The following is a 24179-nucleotide window of genomic DNA, read 5'->3' as shown; positions in this document are numbered from 1 at the left end:
TGTGGTACTGATGAGTTATTATTTGTATACTTGGGAAGTTGTAGATTCTCAAAATAGATGCGCGTAGAGCTGGTTCAAAGTTAAAGGGCTACGGCCAACTGCCCCTTTTCTTCATGAGCAGTACTCAACCCTAACCCCGCTGGCAGCCGGTTCAGTCTTTTAGCTTTTCGCTCTTCCGAAGCTCACCAATAAATTCACTTTACCACTTACAAAGAACACCGCTCTCAACCTCAATTCTCCCAACCTTAGGGTTCGCAGCTAATCAGTCCCACTTCCATCACATTTCCGGATCTCATAGCTGGCCATCATATATCCTTTTTTCTCCAGTCCTGGCATATGGGCGTCATATTCTGGACCACATCTATTGCACCCCTAGGTCCTTGATCGGTAGTATATCTGTATGCTCTAAGATTATCGATCATGTCGGAAACACTAGAGGCAGAGCTGCACCCAACACTCGACCCGATAGTTCTTAACACAGCTATCTCATCCCTCTCACCCGCTCTCGAAATTCTCGAGCGCTTCCACCACCGCAACAAGAATCAGCATCGCCTGTCGAAATGGTGGGCCCAAGCCGACATGCTGCGCCGCCACACGCGCAAGATGCTGCTCTGCTTAGATAGTGGCGTGGAGGAAGCGGAAAGGCTAGCAAGGATTAAGGCAAAGAAGAAAATGAAGACTCGAAGAGAGGCGGGCGGTGATGCGGAGCACGAGAACAAGGAGGCTCGAAAGAGGGCAGAGTATCTCCGCTGGAAGTTAGGGCCCGGGGCATATCTGTAAGCTGCTGCATCTGTTTGTTCCGTTGCGGTGTAAACACTCCATCATCCATACTAATATCCACCGACAGCGCATTCACCCAGCTCTCCGCAGACCGACAGTTTGCCCATCTCGGCCTGATGCTACTAGGCGTCCTGGCACAGATCGACGGGGCGCTTATACCGTTTACTCCGTCCCCTAGGGGCGCCGCGGCAAAAACACCGGCGCAAACAACTACTGCTCCTACAAGCCTTCGGGCCGGGCAGCTAAACCCAATCCCCTTCCACAGCAAGGCCGACAGTCCATCCAGCGAGAACGCCGTCCTGCATCGGGATCTAGACCCAGACGGGGATGCAGACATGGGCGTCGCCGTTTCGAGGGACGACGTCATTCTCCAGTCGATCGAGCAAGCGGCAACCGCTCGATCAATATCGGCACCGGTGCTAGCACAGAGCCAGACGCAATCTCCGGCACCAGACTTAGCCAAAGCTACTAATGCCAGTAGGGAACCGGCAACACCCCACCCAAGATCAGGAACCGAGTCCGAACTACCATTACCCAAACCGACAACCTCAACGGCAGAGACGGAAACGGGAAGCGGCATTCCAGGACTAGCGGGGGGGAGAAAGCCAAAGAAAAAGAAGGCTCCTACCGGCGACGAGTTCGACGACATCTTTGGCTCTCTCGACAAGGACAAGGGCAAAAAGCCCAAGAAGAAGAAACGGAAGAAGGGAGACGAGTTTGATGATATCTTCGGGGGACTATTGTAAAACTGTGGGGGTGACTCCGAGTCGTTATCCCTGGGTTTTTGAGTTTCCACCGAACCACAGCAGCTCTTGTGGGTTAGAGGTATCATATACCACACAATCTATCATTGTCCTTGCCACGATGAGTAATACCACAGCCCTCCTCATCTATTTGCCGTGTCGTCAAAATCACTCACAAACCTCACCCATGCCGCTTCCCAAACAGAAGCCCCTCGACGAAAACAGACTTAGAAGTAAGAGTGGTGGAGTAATAACCCAATAATAGCATAAAACAGAGCAAAGCTGGTAGCTCAGCTATCGTAAGCTACACAACACATCCAGGTAGACAAAACAGCCCACGGGAAATCCAATGACCAAAAACCAATACAACAGCAGTAGAAACGAGAGGAAAGGCTCAATTCCACTCTTCAACCAACCATTCAACCAACCATTCAACCCATCCCTCCATCCATCCATCCATCCATCCATAAGTCCCATTCCTGACGCCACGACATCCAGATGGGGGTGGTTGTTTAAGGCAAACCGCCCACATGTCAACAACCACAACTCACAACACAACGCAACGCAACAACACAGCAAGGAACTTCTCACTAAATCCCTCGGTCTCGCGTATCGCAGCTCTCTGCACCGTGACTCACGTCCCACCGCCTCTTGATTACCCTCAACAAGCCAACCCCCTTGTCGAACCATCCATCAGCCACTTCACAAGGCCTTCCCAATCCTACACCACAGGAGTCCTCGAATTAATACTTACGCTCAAAAGTATGAACAAGCCAATCCAGATTTTGACGTTTAGCGGATGCCAATGGTTTTGCGCTATCCGACCCGCGGCCGACTAAAAGGGCCGTTCGATACTAGGAATAGGATAGTCGTGATGTGGGGGACCGCTTGGTTCCGGAAGGAAGAGAGCATCCTCCAACTTCGCATTCCGCTTCTCATTTTTCTTCTCCTCCAGCAGCTGCCTCAGAGATTGTTGGGCCAAATCGACCTACGGCCGGCGATCCAACCTCGTATACGACCAGATCCTGGCACGAGTATCGCCGGAGCCCGTAGCAAAGTAGCCCCCATTTGGCGTAGGTACGGGGCTCGGCGCGACTGAGATGACCGAGTTCTTGTGGCCCTGCAGCATGAGCTGCGTTTGACCTGTGCGGGGATCCCAGAACTGCACGCCGCGGTCCTTAGAGCCCGACAGGACCCACTCGGCGTCGGGGGTGAGGGCTACGCTGAGGACGAAATCCTGTTTCAAATTCGTCTTAGTAAAATCATACTTCCATAACGGGTGGGATAGGAGAAACATACCCGGTGGCCCTCAAAGGTCTTGATGCACCGCCCACCTTTTAGCGGTGGCTGCTGGGGCATCGGCCGGCTGGCCGTCAGCTCCCACATCTTGATCGTCTTGTCCAGGCTGCCGCTGACGAGCTCGCGGGCGTTGGGCGAGAAGGCAACACTGTATACACTGTCCTTGTGCCCATCCGGGCCTTCGAGCCTTTCGACGAGGAAACCGGTCTTGATGTCCCACACCCTCACGCTCTTGTCGAGGGACCCAGCAGCGACAAACTTGGTGTCGGGAGAGATGGCAACCGTCGTGACGCCATCCTCGATGCTCAATGTCATGGTGCTGTTGCCCGTCTCAATATCCCAGAGCCGGACGGTCCTGTCCCCGCTACCAGAGGCAATAGTGCGTCCGTCACGCGCAAAGTCGAGCGAGTAGATATCTTGCTCGTGGCCATGGAACGTGTTGCGGATCTTCCCTGCTTGGATGTCCCAAACCTGGTCGAGTTAGCATACAGTGGGGAACCATCGGTGAAGAGAAACCAACCCTGATCAGCTTGTCTTCGGCACCGGTAGCAAGGTATCGGCCATCCGGGCTAAAGCAGACGCTTCGGATGTAGAGATCGCCATTCACATCGATGCTCTCATCCTGCAGGATGCAAATCTTCTCACCCGTGACGACATCGTAGATTTGCGCCGATCTATTGCACCCGGTCGCGACATACTTGCCGTCATGGCTGAACCTGACACAGCAGACAACACTCTCGTGCTGCAGAGTGTGCACAAGGTCAACGTCCAGGACCCGGGCAACGTGCTGGTTGAAGATGGCGAACCAGTCGTCCCTAACTTTCTTGATGTGGTTTGGCAGGCGTTCCACGTCCAGATCGCCCAACGAGTTGCTCTGGGGAGGCGGCGGCGGCGGGTGCTGTACCATCCGAGCATGATCGGGAGTAGGATGGGTCGGCACTTGGGGAGATTGACCGGGGTTGTACGGAACCGGGGTGTTGATTTGGGGCGTCGCCGGACCAGCCGCTGGGGGCCTTCCAATAGGTCGCTTGCTACCGGGTCCCGGAGAGGCCGTACTGGGGGGAGGCTGAGGGGGGAAACCGCCGGGCGCCGGTCCCTGCGGATATTGCTGTTGGAATGGAGGCTGCTGAGACGGCGGGGGCGGGGGAGGAGGAGGACCCTGCAGTCCGGGAGGCGCCGGGGGCATATGGGGTGGCTGCTGCTCCTGCTGCGGTGGGTGGGGCGGAGGAGCCAGACCGCCCTGGCCGACCTGGCCCGAGAGTATCGCCCCGATGACGGTGTTGTTCCCAGGGTTTCCAATCTGCGGCGGCTGCTGCGGAGGGACGACGTGCTGAGGAGGCGGGTTCATGGGGCCTGGCGGGCCTCCGCGAGCCTCTAGCTGGCGGCGCAGTAAGGTGATCTCCTCCTCGTACCTAGTTCTGAGGTCAGCCTGCAGCTGAGTAAAGCGGCGCGATGCTGGATGGCATACTTTTGCTTGAGGCTAATCTGCGTCTGCTCCATCTGATAGACCTTCTCGCGGATCATTTGCATCTCCTGCACCTGGGCCTGAACTGTTGAATGGAGCACGTTAGTGCCTATCGGCATCCCTAGCAGCCACGCGATACCAGGCCGGCGTCTTTGTCCCATTAAAACCCTGGGAACACAGTGGGCGGCTTACTTTGATGCTCGTATCCCTCGCTCTGCCGAGCGTGCGACTCAAACTCGGCACGGATCTGATCGAGAAGCTCGTTCAGACGGGCGGCGCCGTTGGCAGGGGGGACACCCCCCATCCCACGGTGCTGATACATCGACATCGTGTCCGGTCAAAGGCTCGGATGTTCTCCCCCCTCTTTTTTGGATCGAGCACGAGGCGAGGCAAATGTTGGTGATGGGACCGTGATTGGACTGCGCCGAGTTGCGATGGCGGCAACGGGAGCTGATGAAGGAAAATTTTCCCAATCAACAACAGCTGGCGCCCTGGATGGCAAGCGTCCCCCGCGCGCGCGAAAGGGCAGCAAAACGGCAAGTAAAAAAAGAAAAAAAAAGTCTTGGCGCGGATCGGGTGCACGTCGTCGGTGTGACGGCCGAGACTAGAATGCGGTCCGCGCTTGTTGATTTTTTGGTCGTTGACGGTGATGGTGGTTGGGATGGCGATGGTTGGGAAAGGGAGCGGAGCGTAATCAGGAGAAGGAAACAGAAACGAAGGGCCCCGGAGTGGAGGGGGCGGCTAGATCGACTTGGGGAAGCGCAAGGCAGTGTGCTGCGAGCCAAATCATTCTGAAGGGGAAAAAAAAAAGGTACCTTGGGCGACATGCGGCGGGCCATACACCAAGTTATGGAGCTCAGCAGGCAGGGACCAGGGTGCAAGTGCGGCGTCTGCAAGAAAAGCGGGCCTCTGTGGGCCCAAGTCAGTGCGCCGCCAGGCTGTCTTAGCGCAGCCGTTCTGGAAAGTGGAAAGGAGCGGAGTGGGGTGGGGGGGGGGGGAGTGGGCCCCAAGGGGCGTGTGCAGACCCCACCTGCAAGCTGCAGCAGTGGAGTGGTTCCAAACTGCTCACATGTTTTGTTTCCCGAGAGACCAACCACCCACCCATCCGAACTGCAACGGGACTTTTGACAGAAATTGCCGGCGTTGCTTTTTTTCTCACTTCACCCACTCGGCTCTCGGGCGGCACGGATATGCAACCATTCGCTAAAAAAGAAAAAAAAAAAAAAAGCAAAAAAAGCAGTATTTCGCCCCAACACGTTAAATTGCGGCCGGTTCTAGCCCGATTGGGTGCTCTTCGCAGTTTTCCGCGTCCCGGACGTGTAACACCGTCGTTGTCGCACATTCACCGAACGCCACACCCCGCCAGCCTCAGGGTCCGGTCTTCACTTCCATCATCATCATTGGCGTGAGCTGTTGACCGCGCACAATTATCCGGTTCGTGACCGGGTGGCCACCGTGTCTGGACCGGCTGTGCGGCCTCGGCAAACCGAGACAAACCACCCCGCAGCCCCGCCCTATCCATCCTGTGACGGGTGCTTGCATCACGGCTCCGCGGTATACACCCCGGTGTGGGCAGCGCAAGGTCAATCAAGTGGGGGAGGGCTTGCCCGTTTGGGCTCACCTGCAGTCCTCCCCTTATCCAGCTGGGAGCGGTGGCACACGATAAATGGGTCCATCTGGTACCGTCTAATCGTGCCGGTGGGTTTCGCTGTGGAAGGTCTGACGCGGCTGCACAGTTGCAGTCTGAGCCCGTCCGACCTCCTGTGCAGTAGCGCGTACAGTAGCGTCGTCACCTCTTGGGTTTCTGTCATGCCAACAAGGGAGGTGCCGGAGGCGGCGATCCGCGCGAGAGATGCTCTCGCAGTGTGGCTTGGACGTCGAGTAGCTGCGCTTCTCATGCCCGTTGGGAATGGTCGTGGTCGCGGCAGCTCGGCCAGCTCTGCGTGGTTAAGCTGTCTCTTGCATGCTGACGGTTTGTCATTACCACAACATGCATCCTGTGCATAAGCATCTGTACAACACGTCTCAAGTTGGAATGCTGCTCAGTTTGTGAGCAGCGGGATACTGTTCCGAGACACAACCCTATCTAGGCTCACCGCTATTGACCTTGTCCATGAAATGGCTCATCTGATAGCAGACCGGATTATTTAGCTGCATGGTCAGCAAAGGCAGGATTATCAGTAATAGGTTCACATGATAAGTAGCTGGCCCGGAGGTTGGGCGGGGGATTACGGGGCAAAAGTTCAGATTTTCCTAATCTCCCGGCTGCGCTCCTGGGTTGGGTGTGTTGCGCACTGCACCGGAAGCTTTCCGGGTACTTACTAAAAATGCGTGATTGCAAAGCCGAATCGGGAGGCAGGCTCTGCGGCCCGAGGCATCTCCGATCCCGAGCCCAACCGCGCGCCAGCCCAGTGCAGCCATATAAAGCAATCATAGGAACTCAGAGAAATAAAAAAAGAAACACAGATCTGAATAGCAGATTCATTATCAACCAGACAGCGTGAACCCATCCGAACCCATTTGCCCCGCCGAATTCCGGCACAGCCCTATGGAACAAGGCGGGTCCAACCCATCTGGCCTGGGACCCTGGTGCTTACGGCCCTCGTATAAATCGAGCTGATGTCATCACTCATAGAGGCGGAAGGATAATTTTGAGTCCATCTGGCCGGTGGGACATGAGAATGATGTCGCCGTCTTATCTGAGACGTGGCGCGTAGGTAACTGCCCCCGCTAAACCCGATTAGGCCAATGAAACAAACTGACCACACAGTGATGCCCAGGGAGGAGAGTGTGTCGTTCCAACTTAGCTGAAGAAACTGATAGTCTCATCTTAACTTTAATCTAGGTTTACATGTAGTATCAGGCTTCCAATCAGTCGGCTCCTTCGACAACTTCCACCGGGCCCATAAACCCTGGTCATCCCACACCTCATCTTAGCATTTATGAAGTCGGAACAACAAGGCCAAGGGAGCAAGCTACGGTACCCACCACCTCTCACCCGGTAGCTTGGCGCGCTCGCTCGTCGTTCTTCCTACTATTCCAATATCTTTCGCGTCGGTTCCATTATTCGAGTCAGGACATTCACAGCTTTTGTTTTCTTTAGCGAGACAAACCGCATGGGTGCGAGTTTTGAGACGCTAGCAAGACGGACCATGCCTACAACAGGCTCATTACTCTAATGGCTGCCAGGCCGAGAACCAACTTGCTTGGAATGACCACCGGGGCTATCTGACCGGAACATCCCGTTTCATGAAGCCAACGCCTCGGGTTCGACCACAGATAAGTGAACCGTGCCTCCTCCACGAAAAGCACGGCCCAGTCCATTCCAGGTCTAATTTTCAGCTCAGTTATGGTTGGAAAGCCCCTTAAATTCCCATGACAAGTCCACACCTAGTCATCTGGTTAAAATCTTTTTTTACTTTCGGCCGAGGGGGGAATTGTTTGATGGACACCATCTGACCAGCTGCAAATCTCGTCCCATTTCGTCGCGTCGCATCTCTGTAGTTCCGGGAGCTAGTGGATGTGCCTAGCGAATCACAGAGCCCTGATCGTAATCGTCGTCCAACTTTGTCCCGATGTTGCGCGACCAAGCAGAAGAAGCGAATCAGTCCACCAGCTAACCCCAGCCATTGCGATAGCGGCTATGGAGTATTCATCCCATCTGGCGCGGCCCGGGTGTGGGGGAGGATGGTTTGAGATGAGTTCTGAGTAGCTGCAGAACCTTGAACTACGAGGGATGCTGTGCAGGGGAACAACTTCTTGCTGATAAATAAGCAGCTTGCCCGCAAGTAGTTTGGTTCCTGGGAATGGACAGATGCAGGGCATGGAAGTAGGCTTAAAGAAGAGTTCTTGAACACGGAGCCCAGTCCACTTCGTTCTTAGCTACGGAAATGTTGTCGTTCAAGACTGTGTGGGTTGGAGGGGTATTCACACAAAGACAGCACTGAGTCAACCTGCGCCTCGCCGTCTTCGTCTCACCCATTCCGATATCGCAAAAAGCCCACTGAGCCATTACCTCTTCGTCTTCGACCAGCGCTTATTTCCGTCGGGTGGGCTTCTTCCGAGATGGATATCGTTCTCGAACTCTCCGACACTTATCTGTTCGACTATGTGTACGCCTGGGCGCTACCAGCTCGCCCGGCTCCTTACGACTACCCGGCAGAGATTCCTGCCAATGCCACTATCACTTCGACATGGGAATACAAGCCCGCCACAGCCTTTCTCTCAACCCAGCCGTCCCAGGCCGCCCACATGAGCGCATGGACTAGAGACAACATCTACCGTCAGGGGTTCTCGCTGTTTCTGATTTTATGGTTCGCAACTTCTCCCTAACCACACTCCTCTGTCGTGACATACTGACGGGACACACCCGCGCGGCTTCAGGCTCTTCGGCCTCCTCACTTACTTCGTCTTTGCTACCCTCTCATACATCTTCGTCTTCGATAAGAAAACACTCGAGCACCCCAAGTTCCTTAAAAACCAGGTCTGGCTCGAGATAAAGCAAGCCAACGCCGCGCTCCCAGTCATGGCCGTCCTCACAGTGCCCGTCCTCTCCTCGAAGTGCGTGGCCACAGCCTCCTCTACGACACCTCGTCCCAGGGGCCCGGGACGTGGTACGAGTGGGCGCAGTTCCCGCTTTTTCTCGTCTTCACCGACCTGCTCATCTACTGGATCCACCGGTGGCTGCACCACCCGCCCGTCTACAAGACGCTGCACAAGCCTCACCACAAGTGGATCGTGCCGACCCCCTTCGCCAGCCACGCCTTCCACCCCCTGGACGGGTTCGCGCAGAGCCTGCCGTACCACGTCTTCCCTTTCATCTTCCCGCTGCAAAAGCTGGCCTACGTGGCGCTGTTCGTGTTTATCAACTTCTGGACCATCATGATCCACGACGGCGAATACGTCGCCAACAATCCGATTATTAACGGCGCCGCCTGCCATAGCCTGCATCATCTGGCGTTCAACTACAATTATGGTCAGTATACGACGCTGTGGGACCGTTTGGGCGGGACTTATCGCGCGCCCGAAGAGGATATGTTTAGGAAGGAGGTCAAGATGAGTAGAAAGCATTGGGAGAAGGAGGTGAGTGAGATGGAGAAGATTGTTGAGGAGGTGGAGGGTGGGGATGATCGGGTGTATGGGCCCGAGAGTAAGAAGTCTCGGTGAGGAGGGGATGATGGTACTATTGGAAGTTTTCACATGATCTTCCTTTTCGGGACATGTAATCATGGGAACAGTCTGGAAGGCGATGGCGTTCAACTGGTAGTGTGCATATTTCGACGAGATGAAAATAGTGTAATATTCGATTCAGTGCCACCCCAGAGACGACTACAAGTCCTCGGGAAGAGGGCATTCGTCCCTGCCGGACATTGATGGTCCGCCCACCCAACCTCGCACCCAAGTTCCTGACCCAGGCCATTCGCTCAAATATAGCCCGCCGCCCTGACCCCCCCGCAAATGAATCCCATTAACGCCCGGCAATACCGCTTGGATAAACATAGGAGAGGCGATGATATCTCAAGAAGGAAATACTAACGACAGTACAGCCGGCTGGTGGTCACAAGCACCAAACAAACCCAGCTCAACGCTTCCCTCTTCAAATCAAAAGGAAACGAAAAAAAAAGGGGGAACGGAAGGAATAAATAAAAAGAGCCCCGAAAAGCAAAACCGCTCCTCCCTTTTCCACAAGATATCGAAAACCAAAGAGAAAGAGAAGCCAACCCCACTTCCCCGCCCCACCCCTCACGAGAAACTAACAAACTTGGGATCCCTCGGCCGCCCGTCCGGCCCGATGCCGTTCTCCCGGAACCGCTGCTCCATGTACACCCGCCGCGCCTCGTCAAACAGCAGCCGCCTCTTCTTCATGATCTTGACAATCTCGCGCTTGGCCGCGTCGTCCAGCCCCGCCCGCGAGTCCCCGTCCGCAACGTTCCCCGACAGGTCGAACGTGGTCGACGACAGCCCGGCCTCAATGTCGCTCTCGAAGGACCCGCCCCCGCCCCCGCCGCCGGGGTTGCTGCTCAGCCGCGAGTAGAGGTAGCCGCCCCCGGGTATGCGCACGGATTGCAAGGCGGGCAGCCAGTGGCGGCGGGTGAGGTAGAGGGTTGTGGAGAGGGCGAAGGTGAGGAGGGTGAGGGAGTAGAGGAGGTAAGACGGCATCTTTTTCTCCGGGTTCGTTTCTTTTCTGAGGGGCTCGTTGACGTGTGATTTAGTTCGGTTCGGTTCGGTTCGTGAAGATGAGTTTGTCCCGCGGCGTTGGTTGAGCAGTCGGCGGTTGATTGAGAGTCTCGCGCGGTATGTACGTGTGTGGCGGAGGCCTCGGGAAGTTAGAACGATGCCGCAGCAGGGATATGGCGGAAAGAGATTGGACCGTAGACAATGGAATTAAGGAGAGATGAACGAAAGGAAGGTAGAAGTTAAGGGCGCGCGATGCAGTCTAAATGCGCATTTCTGTTGGGCGCTGGATGAGGTGCCCCATATGGTGATGGGAAGTCATCCGAGAGGCGATAATGATCAAGGGACCGTCGGCATGAAGCAAACACTGGCCGAGATGTGGTCGACTTGAGTGGCTTGGCGTTAGCCGACTGACGGGGCGTATGTAATGCAAGGCTGTGCACGGGCCATTTTCTACTAAGTGGCTACTAACTGGACTGAGCTTTTGGATAAGTTCTGTCAGATCGATAAGCTAGCAGCGCTAGCCCAGAATCGGCAAGTTAAGCGAGCACACATTCGCAGCGGCAAAAATCCAGGTGTTAGGTCTGAAATTCGAGATCACGAAACTTGCAGACGACTTGATTCTTACGCCTTGCTAGTTCAACGTCCGCGCCCTCAAAATGTCGAACGTTTCCGCCGACCTTATCTGGGAGATCTCCCGTAAGTGTTTTTGCTCGTATTTTGGGAGGATATGCATGGTTTTCTAACGCAGTTTGTTGTCCAGGCCCCTACAACTCTTACCTCGTTAAGAGGAAGGGTGTTGCCCAGTTCTCCCGGGATCCCCTTAACCTGACGAACCTGCACTCGCGCAAGGTACGATATGGGAAGCTCGGAATCGAAGGACGTTGCGGCTGGCTAACACAAGAACTAGTTCGCGGGCTTCGTCAATGACAAGGTACGATGATTCACAGCACGACCTCGGTCGACGTTTGCGAAAGAATTGCGGTCTAATACGACGGGTTAGGCTCTCGGCATTGTTCCCAACGAGAAGGGTGGCGTTCAGGTGATCAGCAAGAAGCCTGCTGCGGCGAACAAGCCCGCTGCTGGCCTGCACACCGTCACCTACGGCGGCAACAAGACGACCCGCAAGTCAGTGCAAGCTGGCCCGCCGAAAGCACGGAGAAGTGCTGACGTTCTTTCTTGATAGGACCTACAAGGGTGTTGCCAACCAGGTCGCCAGGAACAGCTACCGCCCTGACCTCCGGCAGGCCGCCGTCGCTCGCGCCAGTGCCATCCGTCGGTCCCAGAGGCCCGTCAAGCCCGAGCCCGAGAAGAAGCTGAGAGGCACGGCCGCCAAGAAGGCTGCCGCAGCCAAGGAGTAGGCGATGGCAAAAGGCGCTAGGGGAATCGGAAAATGTATCTCTGTATTGGAGTCCGCATCCCTCGCTGAGAGGTGCATGACATACGGCGGAATGCGGGGCAATAGGACAGGACGGATTGCCAATCTTGCATTCGGGAATGGCCACGGCGTTTGATATCCGAAGAATCAAATACTCAAGCGGGGCTTTTGCAACCAGGAATGGTGTTGCGGCACAATACACATGGTTACCGCGGTACACAACCGTCCGCGTGCCAAGCTAGCAGTCCGGGTGTTGAACCTACTTGTGTGGCGACATCTAGATGACCGGAAATGGATGCCGGAATGTTGTCGAATCCCTCGAATCCACAAGAGTGGCACTGCGCAAGCCTCAAGCTGAGGCATGAACCATATCCCGGTCTTCCCCGATTCCCCAGATCCGACAGCCGGGCCTCGGAATCCACATGTTCGGGGACAATAGCCGCCTCCCGTGGTAAGGCAAAGTAAAGCGGACGTAATGATTACTGTGAATCGGGCTGGGTGTCTGGCGAGAATAAGAGTCTGAATAAGGCAGTGAAACTCGGTTGTCCACAAAGCGCCGATTTCGCTTTTCATGCAGCCTGTTAGGTAACAAAGCGAATTGAGCCGGGCCACTCCGCGTCCTCCGAGGTGGGAGCAACGCGGGGCAGACGGGAGCTGGTGCAGCTCTCGCGGCCCTGACGACAGAGGCTGCGTGCCCCACGACCCCGCCAAATCTACTTAAGCTGCCAAGCGCCTCTCTGTTCATGGCCTATTTTATGGCACCATCTTCCTTAGTCCAACAAACCATCGTGTAATTCCTATCATTGCGTCTTCAAAGTAAGAGTTTTTTGTCCCTTTTTGTGCCTTTCACACCCAATTGCCCATTCCATTGGATTCAGGGGGCTGACTTTGAGCTGCCTTGGCAATAGCGTCACCCCTCCACCGACACCCCGCTTTCGAGTTCGAACAGAAGAGTCAAGATGGTCAAAGCTGGTAAGGGATGCGATTTACTATCTTGTTGCGCGATTTAGGCAAAGAGAAGGTTGACATTGTCTACAGTCGTTGCTGGCGCCTCTGGCGGTATCGGACAGGTTTGTTCACCTCGTACTATCATTGGGAAACAGCCATCATGTTAACTCAATGCCCCGCAGCCTCTGTCCCTGCTGCTGAAGCTCTCCCCGCTTGTTGACGAGCTCGCCCTGTATGATGTCGTCAACACCCCCGGTGTTGCGGCCGATCTGTCGCACATCTCCTCCAACGCTGTAAGTGGCAGAGCTAGGAGCAATGAACGAGTGGAAAGGGAATTGGCTGACTTTGACCGCAACAGAAAACCACCGGCTACCTACCGGCTAACGATGGCGCCAAGACGGCCTTTAAGGATGCCGACATCATCATCATCCCTGCTGGCATCCCTCGTACGTATCGGTTCCGTGACGATGTTTTGGGATGCGGTGCTGACAACTGCTGTTCACAGGCAAGCCTGGCATGACTCGTGATGACCTCTTCAACATCAACGCCGGCATCGTCAAGGGTTTAATCGAGGTTGCCGCCGAGGTTGCGCCTAAGGCTTTCATTCTCGTCATCTCCAACCCCGTCAACTCGACGGTCCCCATCTCGGCCGAGGTCCTCAAGGCAAAGGGCGTCTTCGACCCCCAGCGCCTCTTCGGTGTCACCACCCTCGACATCGTCCGTGCTGAGACCTTCGTCGCCGAGGTCACCGGCAAAGCCAACCCTCACGAGCTGACCGTCCCCGTCATTGGCGGCCACTCTGGCGAGACTATCGTCCCGCTCTTTAGCAAGGTTAGCCCTGCTGTCACGATCCCCGATGACAAGTACGCCGCGCTTGTCAACCGCGTCCAGTTCGGCGGAGACGAGGTCGTCAAGGCCAAGGATGGTCTCGGCTCTGCCACCCTCTCCATGGCGTATGCCGGTTACCGGTAAGTTGCATACTGCACGGGATCCTCCTCTGGCACCTCTAACTCGTGCTTAGATTCGCCGAGAAGCTCCTCAAAGCTGTCAAGGGCGCCAAGGGCCTCGTCGAGCCCAGTTATGTCTACCTCCCCGGCATTCCAGGCGGCAAGGAGATCCAGGAGAAGACCGGCGTTGACTTCTTCTCTGTGCCCATCGAGCTTGGCGTAAGTTTACCACTGAGCTGTCCCCTGGCGGTAACGCTGACAGTACCTCTAGCCCAACGGCGCCGAGAAGGCCATCAACATCCTGGCCGACATCAGCGACAAGGAGAAGACTCTGCTCGAGGCCGCGATTAAGGGCTTGAAGGGCAACATTGAGAAGGGCGTCGCCTTCGCCCACAACCCTCCCCAAAAGTGAATATCCCCCGAAGGAAAACAAAGTAAATCCCTTTTCTCCCCCGCTTCGTAGGCAAGCCCATGTTTCGCGAAGCAGCATACAGGATACCTTTGTGGCTTTCCCAGATAGCCCGGGTTATGATGGCCGATAGAGCAAAATAGAAATATCCTTTTATTTTCCTCAAGGGCTAGGAGGCTGATTGGTTGTTTTTCTCAATAGGCTGTAAAAGAGGGCGCGTGATGCTGCTGTTTTAAGGGGACGATCGACAAATGCAGTGCCCTGATGATGCCGACATTGATTTCTTCCGATACGCCACAGACCGGACATAGCTATGTTCCTATTCAACCCATACTCGGCATTTTTGCCACCTCTCGGTCACTGAAATTATCTGAAGATGGGAAAATCCCGCCGGCGGAAGCGACCTGTAAAGTATGACGGTGGGGGGTTTGCGGAGGAAAGGAGGCGTCAGGATGCGGGATCGACGGTGGGAACTTTTGACTTTGCTTGGGTGGGACAGAAAACTGGCTGGCTGCATGCTATAGCAAAACCTAGGTAAAGTTACCGCTTTGGGATGCTGCTGGGTATAGACAAGATAAGATGCATCGCTGCAAGGAACAAGAAAGAAGTATTAGAGTCCTGCCGCCCGTCCTTTGAACCAAACAAAACAACGAACGCCGCCCAACGCTGTGCCCCTGTACTAAGTTTACCCCCTCTGGGCCGATCTAAATGTCTGTTCCTGGCCTAGGTTGATCCTGAGTCCTGCTGGTGCTGGTGCTGGTGCTGATGCTGCTGCTGCCGACACCCAAGGTAGGTAGAGACTCTCCTTGCTGATCCATCTCTTTGGTGTTTCAAGTCCCCAACCGGGGACAAAACGAAGAAGAAAGGAAAAAAGAAATGTGATAGAGAAGGAATATCTGCCAGCGGTTGCCTAGCTCATGTCTTGGCCGTGATTGTCTTGATCTGAAAGACTGCGCTGGGGAGTTCGCTCGTCTCGGCTTGTACTGTCGCCGTGATGCCCATGGCTGCCAGCGCGCCGCGGACGATGCCGCAGGGGAACCAGAGGAACTTTTTTCCAGTCATGGTTAGTGAAGGCCTTTGTACAAGATGTGGTGGGGATAGCTACCGGCTGGGCGCGGAGGACTGCCTGGCTGCCCATTTCGGCGCTCATGCGGGCGAAGGGGCGGAAGGCGTTGTCTGTTAGGACGTAGACCCCCTTTAGTTTTTTTCGTGGTAGGTGGTTAGCATACTGGTGGGTGCGGACGAACGTGAGTTAGGGTGTGGGGGGGAGGAATACCCTGTGGTTCGTCTTAAGATTGTCCACTTGTTTCCGAAATACCAGCGTCCAGAGATCCTTGCAGAGAAACTTAATCACGTCGAGGGTGTCGTTGAAGCGCGGCCGGTCGCGCGAGAACCTGCACCGCCCAGCCTCGTCAGCAACCCGAACTTCCTCTTGCCAGGCCCGCCAAACCAGGAGCGAGCGAGGGCTAGGGTATGTATACATACCTCTCCACTAGCCCCTGCCCGACCCGATATCCGATCCCCTCCAGCCGCCAAAACACCGCCTCCCTCTCCTCCTCCTCATCCATCACCGGCACCACCGCCTTCCCCCCAGCCACCCCCGCCCCATTGATCCCATCCCCCCTCCCCTCAAGACCGGCCACAGCAGCAGCACCGCCCACCCCACCATCCACCCCGCCAGCAGCGGCGCTGACCTCGGCCTCCTTCTCCCTGGCGTCCGCCTCCAGCTCGTTCGCGACCCGGTACGCCATGGGGACAATCTCGATCATGAGGAAGTCGAGGCACGACGAGGACAGGAAGCGGGCGGTGGGGTCCGAGGCGTTGTAGGGCGGCATGACGGGGTCGAAGTTGGACATTTTTGCGCTTCCTCGTTTGCGTTCCTCTTTGAAACGGACGGTATTACGATTATTGGGGGGGGGGGGGGGGTATGTATGGTTTGTGCTCGTCCGCTTTGTTAGCGGGAGGGTTGTTGTTCTTGGGGCCGCGGCGGCGCAAGTAGCGGCGCGAGGTCGAAGCGCGAGGATGAGGAGGGGTGGTGGCGGTGGTGGTGGTGTAGTTGTTGCAAGGACTGATCGGGCATTGGCTGGTGCGTGTTTGCAAATTGGAAGGGCGAGATTCCGGTGTTATAAGACGGTAGGATTCATCTATGGCCGCGGTCGTTTGCGAGAAGTCGGGTTGGCGCCCAGTGTGTCGAGTGCAGAGCGTTTAATGTCCTACACGTAGAAGATGTATCTCTCTGAGAGCACGGTTGCAGCCAAGACCCGTGGATGGAGCTGCATTAATGGAAGCTCAATATGCAAGAATACAATATGCATATAAACAGTATTAATCAGGGATAACGAAACCACACTCAACACTTCTCGCATGCGTCTTGGTATTAAACCATTGCGATTGCAGCTTTCCTAGCCGAAAGGTATTATCAGACGGATAGAGCTCCCATATGCCATGGTATCTAACGCTGCCCGTGGCGATGACGCCAGGGTGGACAGCCGCCGTTCCCCGTTGCCCAACCCGAAATAACTCCCTGCTCACGCCCGCCGTCCCTTACAGGCCGCCCACCGTATTTCCCCGCCAAAACGCCTATTTCATGCCGAGTTCGCCTGCCCGTAAATGCAAAATTATGGGGAAATACATCGGTACAAACGGCGCACCGCCCCCCTCCCCCGCCGGTATTTCGTAGTGAGATTGCACTCTCATCGCCGGCCTTTCTTGGATGGAGTCCCATACTTCTAGTATGAGGAACCTGGATAACCATTGTTGCCATAGTTTGCTCGCTTGACCGGCCGAGGCGGCTCGTCATCGTCAGACAACGTCAGGTCGATCACCTCGGGCGCTGGACGCTTGCTCGACGACCTGGGACCTGTAGAGATGTCTGCAGACACGGCGCTTGCCGGCGTACCGAGGTACGGTGTGGAAGCGGAAGCCGAAACTAGGCTGGGTGTTTCCGTGTTCCTGCTGGTCATCTTGGTGACTTCCGACGAGACAATCACATCATCGTCATCGACGTAGCTTGCTTCCTGCCTCTTGGGCGTCTCGTCTCTCTTTGCGCCCGGCACGGTCCACTTGCCGTCCGTCTCGATTGTGACCTGCTCAACGGAGTCTGAGGTCTTGGCTAGTATTTCACGTGCGTACCTGGAATCCCCGGTTAGCGGCGGGTTTACATGACCAAAGGGGGCACAACTTACTCGTCGATGGCCAGCTGGTCAAACGGCGCAGGCTTGTTGCAGATGGGACATATCCACTGCGGCCCCTGCTCCTGCAGTTGCAGGTATGACGTCGCATCGAAGCACTGGATGTGGTTACAGCTAAGGGCCCGACATGGGACCCTCAGTCTCATATATGTAATTGGACATTTGAGACTCAGGTTTTGTGATGTGGCAACCACATCCGGATCATTGGCCTTTTTCGTGACTGGAGACCATGTAAGCGCGGATCGCGAGGATAAGATAGGACAAGGGAGTTCTGACTCTCGGCGACGACAAACTCTTTGCGAATCTTCTTCTGGATCCTGGTGACCAAGTCCTCGACTGGGAAGGTCTTGCAAACGACCACGCTCAAATAAAACTTCTGCCGGCCCGGTTAGCGGAGATGCTTGAGTAGCCTCGCCAATTCATACTGACGTGGAGAGACGGTGCGCCTACCTTCTGAGTCAGAGCGTAGGTAAATTCGACCGTGTTGGCGTAGCCGGCGGGCTTCAGGCGCAGCAAGTCGGTGATGTCAACCGGCCTAGTAGACCCGGGTTTGTTCTTCACCCCTCGCAAATTTGCCTTGATGTCCCCGCCGTTCACCTTTAGTTCGCATTGGTAAGGGAAAGCAATATCCTGGAACCCCGTGTTACCGGCAGCACAGAACACCATCACTCTGAAGCTGGGGTCTGTTAAGGGCTGCTGGAGCGCGGCATGATCCTGTGCCCTGATGGTGATGCGCTCCGCGTTGCGGTGCGCGGCCATCACTGGTCCTAGTTAGCAAGCAGATCGATTAGCAGAGCGGAGGAAACAAACGTGACACCAGACGCACCCTCGAGGGTCTTGATGTCTCCAACCTGGTATTGCAATTCGTAGAAAGGGCTCGGCTTGAAGTAGATGCCTGGCGGCAGTAGCGGAGCACTAGGCCGCAGCCGAGAGGTCGTGCCATTGGACGCGCCTGGATAAGGGAGCGACGGCTGGTTGTGCGATCGCAGCCCATTAGGCGCGGCGTAGCCTGCGGAATTGTAGGGTGGCATGGCATAGTTCGGGGGTGTCTGCGGGCGCGCTGCCGAGTAGAAGCCGGGTTTCGGCAACGGTCCAGCACGCGGCTGTGGTTGTGAGTGTGGTTGCGGCTGCGGTTGCGGCTGCGACTGCGAGACAAGGGGCGCGGCAACGAAAATCGACGTCTGAGACTGTATGCTCTTGCGGACCTCGTTCAGCCCGCCCCAGTCTCTCTCGGAGGCGCAATTGTTGATATCTGTCGGGTGAATGTGAGCCATGATGCCTGCGCGGAAGTCGCTCGAGAGGGGCGGCGGCGAAGTTGGCGTTGCAAGAAGAAGGGAAGAAAACACAAAGGACGACGTATGAACGAAAGTCTTGCTTACGGTTGATGATGCGCCTTTGGAGATCGCTTTTGTTGCCGGTCTTAGGGATTCCATTCACGGCGCAGATGGACTGGAGCGCTGCCTTGGAGATGGCAGGAATCTGAATGGTTCGGATGAGGCTTTGAACCTCGGCCGTTTTATCCTCCATCTCCCCCCAATAAAATGTGGCCACAGGCCTATCCAAGAGTCGCAGTGAGGAAAGGGCGACGCAGCAGGACCCTTGGGATGCAGCCCGATGAAGCCTCGGGCCTCGAGTCGCAGCGGTTCCTCGTTGCTGTAGATTTCACTGGCGCACGCTGCCGTTTAGAGCCCAGTGACGCGGCGCTGCCATTTAGCGCTGCCAACTCGATATAAGACGTTTATCGCTGGTGAATGTGACCTTCTCTATCCTCTGCTAGAAGCCGCGATCTCTTCCCCGACACCTCCGCTGAGAGGAAGTCCAGGGCTGTCGTCGTCACAAAAAGGCGGAAATCCGCGGCAGAAACGCCTTGCCGGGATCGAGTCCACTGGTGCCTTGCGACTACGACATGAGCCCGTCCACAGCTCGTCAATTTGAGATGTGGAGTAAGTAGCTGATACAGGGTTTTGATGCAGGGTCTGGGTAGATTGGCGAATGGATTGCGTGGGTGTTCGCCGCAAACCGTTCGCAAAGATACGCCCCGGGGCCCCTCCTTTAAGTACTGATACACGCCCAGCCACTGGCTGACCAGTGCCGGGGTCCTGGTAAGTTATCGGGGTGAGCAGTAGCGAAAAATTCAACCGCAGTTCATCAAAATGCTTATATCCGTGCGCTCGACTTTTGCCCACCACCAATGCCCCATTCAAGTTAATCCCCTTCGCTCTTCAAGCAAGGGGCATTCAAAAATCCCGTTGGCGTCTACATTCATACAGAAAACATGGCCAAAAGCGCAAGAGCAAGCACTGTCAAGTCGAATAACCAGCGGCTCAAGAAGAATGTCTTTGGGCCAGTCGAGGCAGCACGGGCCGAACGCCTGTCTGCAAAGTTATTAGCGATCGCTTCCCAGCCTAAGCCGGTGAGGGAGGTCGAGATGAACGAAGGTCGGTTATCTTCTGGAACCAGCCTGTAGTCACAGTTCTAACGAATGCTTGCAGAACCGGTTGAAGAGTCCAAAGACGTCGCTGCGGAGAAGGATGACAGTGAGTTAAAGTGTTGTGCGCAAGACTTCAGGGACACATGAGTTGACGTTCCGCAGCAGCCATGGAGGTCGACGGCGCAAAGCCGGCGAAAAAGAAGCTAAGCAAGAAGAAGATTGAGAAGCGCAGGGGCAAGAAGTCATCCATCGTATTTCCGATGAGGGGCCCCAAACGGAACAAGAAATGAGAGGGTTTGGTTCTTGATGTCTACACCAAGTGTTCCGGGTGGCTTTCTAGTCTGAAGCGGTATCATGGCCGATCTACTGGTTCTCGACTGAACCCCCGATCGCCGCTACGAGGCTCACAGATCGAGAGATGGAAGTTGGCGGGACGTCACTCATTGTGAGCGGACCGGTGGAAGTAGGGTTTTGTTCACAGCATGAGCCTGCCGCGTTGAGCACGGGGGGCGCTGCTCAGTTCTCCTGGAGAAAAACGCACGGTACCATAACCCCCTGCAGTGGTTAGAGAAGGGCGAACAGGGCCAACCGACCATGACAATACAGATTGAGAAGCCAAATTTCTCCAGGATCTCCTTGGCTGTGAACTGGCTAGTAATGACCGTAACAGACCACTCTCCAGCAAAGCGCCAATATCGTTCCCACCAGACACGTGCCCGTATCGAAGACGGTGACCCTCGGCACCTCCCAGTGTAGCGACGGTGGTGGGGCCCAGGGCAGGGGTCTGTTTCTTGGCTAGAATAACCCTCTGCAATCTATCCAATCACCGGAGGGCATCTCGATGCGAACTCCAGAAAGTCAACGAGGGGCCGCTAATGAATAGGAAACACCAAGACCCAAAATATACCCCTTCCCTTATCCTTATCCCGGAGGCCTGCGATATTTTGGGGGCTCCCGTGATGCTGTATTTTGCTTGGATATGGCACGTAACTGCGATTGAGCCCTTCAGACAACTGTGCTCCGAGAATTTCAGTTCGAAGCCCCAACTGCTTCTGCTCTCTGGCGCCGTCTCCCAGAGATGACGCCGCGTCGCAGTCGCGATGGGACGTTGAGCTCCGCGCTGCTGGTTGCAGCAAATATCTTGGTCCCTGCAGCTATCTTGGTGTTCGCAACCGGTTTCTTTCCCTACAAACCATTGCTCCCTGGCCTGGCTAGCTACGATGCTGTAACCGAGTATGGCGATCCTCCCGCGGCGCCGTTTGATAAGCTGGTCTTTATGGTGATCGATGCACTGCGAAGGTACCGTGGTCGCCCTATTCGCCGTTCCCCGGCGCTAGGCTAATCAATTGGCCGGTTGGGACAGTGACTTTGTCTACACTGCAGACAGCGGCTTCGACTACACACAATCGTATGACCACTGTACCCATCCGTTACAAGAGACGCGCGCACACTGACGGACCGACCAGGCTGATCCGCAATGGCGCTGCGCTCCCATTTACGGCGCATGCCACCTCCCCGACCGTCACGATGCCGCGGCTCAAGGCCATTACGACCGGCTCGATCCCTTCGTTCCTCGATGTCGTGCTCAACTTGGATGAGGGCGACGAGACGTCGAGTCTGGCTTCGCAGGACACATGGTTGGCGCAGATGAAGGCCAAGGACACAGGGAAACTAGTCATGTTTGGGGATGACACGTGGTTGAAGCTGTTTCCCGGGACGTTTGACCGTACCGACGGGACGACGAGCTTTTTTGTCTCGGTGAGCACGACTTTCAAGGGGTTCGTAACGGAAAAGGGCTGACAGACGGCAGGACTTCACTGAGGTGGACAATAACGTCACGCGACACATCGCCGACGAGCTTCAGAAGGATGACTGGAACACCATGATCCTGCATTATCTCGGGTTGGATCACATTGGCCATAAGGGAGGGCCGAAAAGGTAGGATAACCCGTTTGCAGAAAGATGGATAAGACGTTAACGGCCCCAAAGCCCTCATATGATTCCTAAGCAGCGCGAGATGGACGGAATAGTCCGGCAAATCTATACCGCCATCGAGTCGGAAGAGCATCTCCACTCGACGCTGTTTGTGGTCTGCGGCGACCACGGCATGAACGATGCCGGTAACCACGGAGCGTCTTCGGCAGGGGAAACATCCCCTGCCTTGGTGTTCATGTCGCCAAAGCTCAGAGGCTTGAAGAGTAACCTGCAGTCTCCAGTGCCGGAAGACGAAAGCTTCCAGTATTACAGCACCGTCGAGCAGTCTGATGTTGCCCCGACACTGGCTGCTTTGCTGGGATTTCCCGTCCCCAAAAATAACCTCGGGGCGCTCATTCCTGAATTTCTGCCATTGTGGTCTAACGGTATGCTTGGCTACCCAGTATCGATGCTGCCGTGCTGACATTGTCTCAGAGAAAGTCCAAGTCCAACTCCTAATGCGGAACGCCCGCCAGATCCTGGATATCGTCATCGCCGCTTTTGGAGAAGACCTTTTCGATTCAGATACACGCAGGGACGGACCTGGCGAGTCCAAGGGAGATTACCAGGAGTTGGCGCATGGATGGCAGGACCTGACGGGCCGCTATAGCAAAAGCGCCGACGGCGACAACGATTCCGAATTGACGCCATTGATAGTGAAGGTAAGCCTTGTACGCACATAGATTTGCTTTAGCCGTGATACTGACGGTCGAGTATCCAGTGGCTTCGCAACGCCCAAGGAGTCCTAAGTGGAATGGCCAGCAACTACGACATGCCCAGACTCTTCCTGGGACAAGCCGCTGCCGTGGCGGCTCTCGCGGTAGCTGTCGCTGCAGCAGCTCGGTGTGTTAACGATAAGCTCGCGTCGTACATCCCCTTTGCAGGGATTCTCACCGCCTACGGCGTAATGATGTTTGCAAGCAGCTATGTCGAGGAGGAACACCACTTCTGGTACTGGGCGGCGACCGCATGGTTTGGTTATCTTGGGCTCAGGGGGTTCAAGCGGTATGCCGTTTTCGCTCCCTGCACTGTTCCAACTCCCTTCCACTTCGGGCTCACTAACTCCTCATGCAAAATAGGGGCAACACCTCCGCTTTCTTCCAAACGCTCTCCGCCACTTCCATGCTCCTCGCCATGCGCCTCATCAGGAGCTGGAACCAAACCGGCCAAAAGTTTGCCGGCGAGCCGGACATTGTCAAGATGTACCTGGCAACCAACCCGATCCTGCTATGGTGTCTCATCGGGGCGACATACTTTTGGGTGCATCAGAATCTGATCTACGGTTTGAACGGGCTGCCCATATGGCTCAGCTTTGCGGGATCGACGGGGCTGGTGTTGGCGGCGTTTACCTTCAAGGTGGCGTTTACGCTGGAGGATGCGCCGGAGCTGGTGACCGACTTTGTCAAACAGCTGCTGCAGTTGAACTTTACGCAGGGTGCGGATCTCGTGTCGCGGGCGAGGGCTGTGTTTATCGGGATTGGGCTGGCGGTTGGCGGAGTGGTGGGGTATATGCTGGCGGGGAGGAGAATTTCGAGGGGGCAGTCTGGTACGCATTTTACATTTTCCCCTTTCTCTTCGCTTCTCCCCTTTTAGGCCTTGTCCCTCCACGCACACACTGACCCTTGCTTCCTTCTCTAGGCACCGCAACCCTCCTCACCCTCCTCACCCTCCTCCTCCTAACCCAGTCCCGACCAACCAACATCCCCCTCTTCCTCCTCTGCAACATCCAATTCCGCCTTCTCCTCTCCCAATCCCAATCCCAACCCCTCACCCCGCTAGAAATCTCCACAACCACCCTCCTCCTCCAACACGCCAGCTTCTTTGTCTTTGGCGGCTCCAACGCGATCTCCTCTGTCGACCTGTCCAGCGCCTACAACGGCGTCGGAGAGTACAACCCCTTCCCCGTCGGGGTCCTGACCTTCCTCGGGAACTGGGCGGGCCCCGTGTGGTGGGCTGTCGCGGGCGTCATACTCTTGCTTTCTAACAATCACGGCAACAAGCGCGAGAGCAGCAAGAATGGAGAGGGATTGGATCTGTGGAAGGGACATGTCGCGGTCCTGACGCTGTTTGTGGCCGGATCGGTGGCGGCCGTCATGGCGGCTTGTACTGTGCTCCGCACGCACTTGTTTATTTGGACGGTTTTTTCCCCGAAATACCTGTATTGTGTAGCGTGGAGTTTGGGGCAGCATTTGCTGGTGAATATTGGGCTGGGCGGAGTGGTTTGGGGGCTTGGGGTGTGGGAGGGGAGGGTACTTGGGGGGGAGGTAGGGAGGTAAAGGTGGTGTGAAGAACCAGAAAGCGTGGCATCATGTATTTGACTCGTAATAATAATCTGGACAAGTAAAGTCATAGCACCTGGACATTCATCGCCTTTCCCTCATGTGGTAAGTCATCCGTCCATCCGTCTAACCCATGCTTGTACCCTGAACACTCGTATAAC

At 55.7% G+C, this 24179-nt stretch overlaps 10 protein-coding genes across 10 annotated transcripts; 6 read left to right on the top strand and 4 right to left on the bottom strand.

The window, feature by feature from the left end:
- Positions 1 to 420: 420 nt before the first annotated feature.
- MFIFM68171_10971 (uncharacterized protein) lies at positions 421 to 1526 on the top strand (the record flags this gene model as incomplete). The annotated part of the gene is made up of 2 exons (XM_071066390.1): positions 421 to 776; positions 848 to 1526. 2 exons carry the CDS (start codon positions 421 to 423, stop codon positions 1524 to 1526), a joined length of 1035 nt encoding a protein of 344 aa, XP_070922491.1.
- Positions 1527 to 2511: 985 nt separating this feature from the next.
- Positions 2512 to 4615, bottom strand: TUP1 (proteinral transcription repressor; the record flags this gene model as incomplete). The annotated part of the gene is made up of 5 exons (XM_071066389.1): positions 2512 to 2760; positions 2823 to 3293; positions 3343 to 4234; positions 4291 to 4372; positions 4480 to 4615. The coding sequence occupies 5 exons, from the start codon at positions 4613 to 4615 to the stop codon at positions 2512 to 2514; spliced, it is 1830 nt and encodes a 609-aa protein (XP_070922490.1).
- Positions 4616 to 8352: 3737 nt separating this feature from the next.
- On the top strand, positions 8353 to 9453 carry ERG3_2 (c-5 sterol desaturase; the record flags this gene model as incomplete). Its single annotated transcript, XM_071066388.1, has 3 exons — positions 8353 to 8600; positions 8671 to 8827; positions 8887 to 9453. 3 exons carry the CDS (start codon positions 8353 to 8355, stop codon positions 9451 to 9453), a joined length of 972 nt encoding a protein of 323 aa, XP_070922489.1.
- A 576-nt stretch (positions 9454 to 10029) lies between these two features.
- Positions 10030 to 10446, bottom strand: MFIFM68171_10968 (uncharacterized protein; the record flags this gene model as incomplete). Its single annotated transcript, XM_071066387.1, has 1 exon — positions 10030 to 10446. The coding sequence occupies one exon, from the start codon at positions 10444 to 10446 to the stop codon at positions 10030 to 10032; it is 417 nt and encodes a 138-aa protein (XP_070922488.1).
- A 674-nt stretch (positions 10447 to 11120) lies between these two features.
- On the top strand, positions 11121 to 11822 carry MFIFM68171_10967 (uncharacterized protein; the record flags this gene model as incomplete). Its single annotated transcript, XM_071066386.1, has 5 exons — positions 11121 to 11160; positions 11225 to 11313; positions 11372 to 11395; positions 11465 to 11589; positions 11648 to 11822. The coding sequence occupies 5 exons, from the start codon at positions 11121 to 11123 to the stop codon at positions 11820 to 11822; spliced, it is 453 nt and encodes a 150-aa protein (XP_070922487.1).
- Positions 11823 to 12798: 976 nt separating this feature from the next.
- Positions 12799 to 14146, top strand: MFIFM68171_10966 (uncharacterized protein; the record flags this gene model as incomplete). Its single annotated transcript, XM_071066385.1, has 7 exons — positions 12799 to 12811; positions 12878 to 12909; positions 12970 to 13080; positions 13146 to 13233; positions 13293 to 13755; positions 13809 to 13953; positions 14006 to 14146. 7 exons carry the CDS (start codon positions 12799 to 12801, stop codon positions 14144 to 14146), a joined length of 993 nt encoding a protein of 330 aa, XP_070922486.1.
- Positions 14147 to 15058: 912 nt separating this feature from the next.
- MFIFM68171_10965 (uncharacterized protein) lies at positions 15059 to 15999 on the bottom strand (the record flags this gene model as incomplete). The annotated part of the gene is made up of 4 exons (XM_071066384.1): positions 15059 to 15190; positions 15249 to 15338; positions 15420 to 15537; positions 15629 to 15999. The coding sequence occupies 4 exons, from the start codon at positions 15997 to 15999 to the stop codon at positions 15059 to 15061; spliced, it is 711 nt and encodes a 236-aa protein (XP_070922485.1).
- Positions 16000 to 16872: 873 nt separating this feature from the next.
- On the bottom strand, positions 16873 to 18861 carry pli1 (E3 SUMO-protein ligase pli1; the record flags this gene model as incomplete). Its single annotated transcript, XM_071066383.1, has 6 exons — positions 16873 to 17275; positions 17329 to 17554; positions 17611 to 17710; positions 17785 to 18101; positions 18161 to 18586; positions 18714 to 18861. 6 exons carry the CDS (start codon positions 18859 to 18861, stop codon positions 16873 to 16875), a joined length of 1620 nt encoding a protein of 539 aa, XP_070922484.1.
- A 748-nt stretch (positions 18862 to 19609) lies between these two features.
- Positions 19610 to 20055, top strand: MFIFM68171_10963 (uncharacterized protein; the record flags this gene model as incomplete). Its single annotated transcript, XM_071066382.1, has 3 exons — positions 19610 to 19772; positions 19827 to 19871; positions 19928 to 20055. 3 exons carry the CDS (start codon positions 19610 to 19612, stop codon positions 20053 to 20055), a joined length of 336 nt encoding a protein of 111 aa, XP_070922483.1.
- A 788-nt stretch (positions 20056 to 20843) lies between these two features.
- On the top strand, positions 20844 to 24015 carry LAS21 (major facilitator super transporter protein; the record flags this gene model as incomplete). Its single annotated transcript, XM_071066381.1, has 9 exons — positions 20844 to 21064; positions 21129 to 21173; positions 21232 to 21523; positions 21576 to 21703; positions 21755 to 22125; positions 22175 to 22401; positions 22461 to 22744; positions 22819 to 23285; positions 23378 to 24015. The coding sequence occupies 9 exons, from the start codon at positions 20844 to 20846 to the stop codon at positions 24013 to 24015; spliced, it is 2673 nt and encodes an 890-aa protein (XP_070922482.1).
- Positions 24016 to 24179: the final 164 nt, after the last annotated feature.

Source organism: Madurella fahalii (assembly GCF_045866475.1).
Source record: "Madurella fahalii IFM 68171 DNA, scaffold_6, whole genome shotgun sequence".
Classification (NCBI taxonomy): domain Eukaryota; kingdom Fungi; phylum Ascomycota; class Sordariomycetes; order Sordariales; genus Madurella; species Madurella fahalii.
This window is presented reverse-complemented; position numbering and strand designations above follow the sequence as displayed.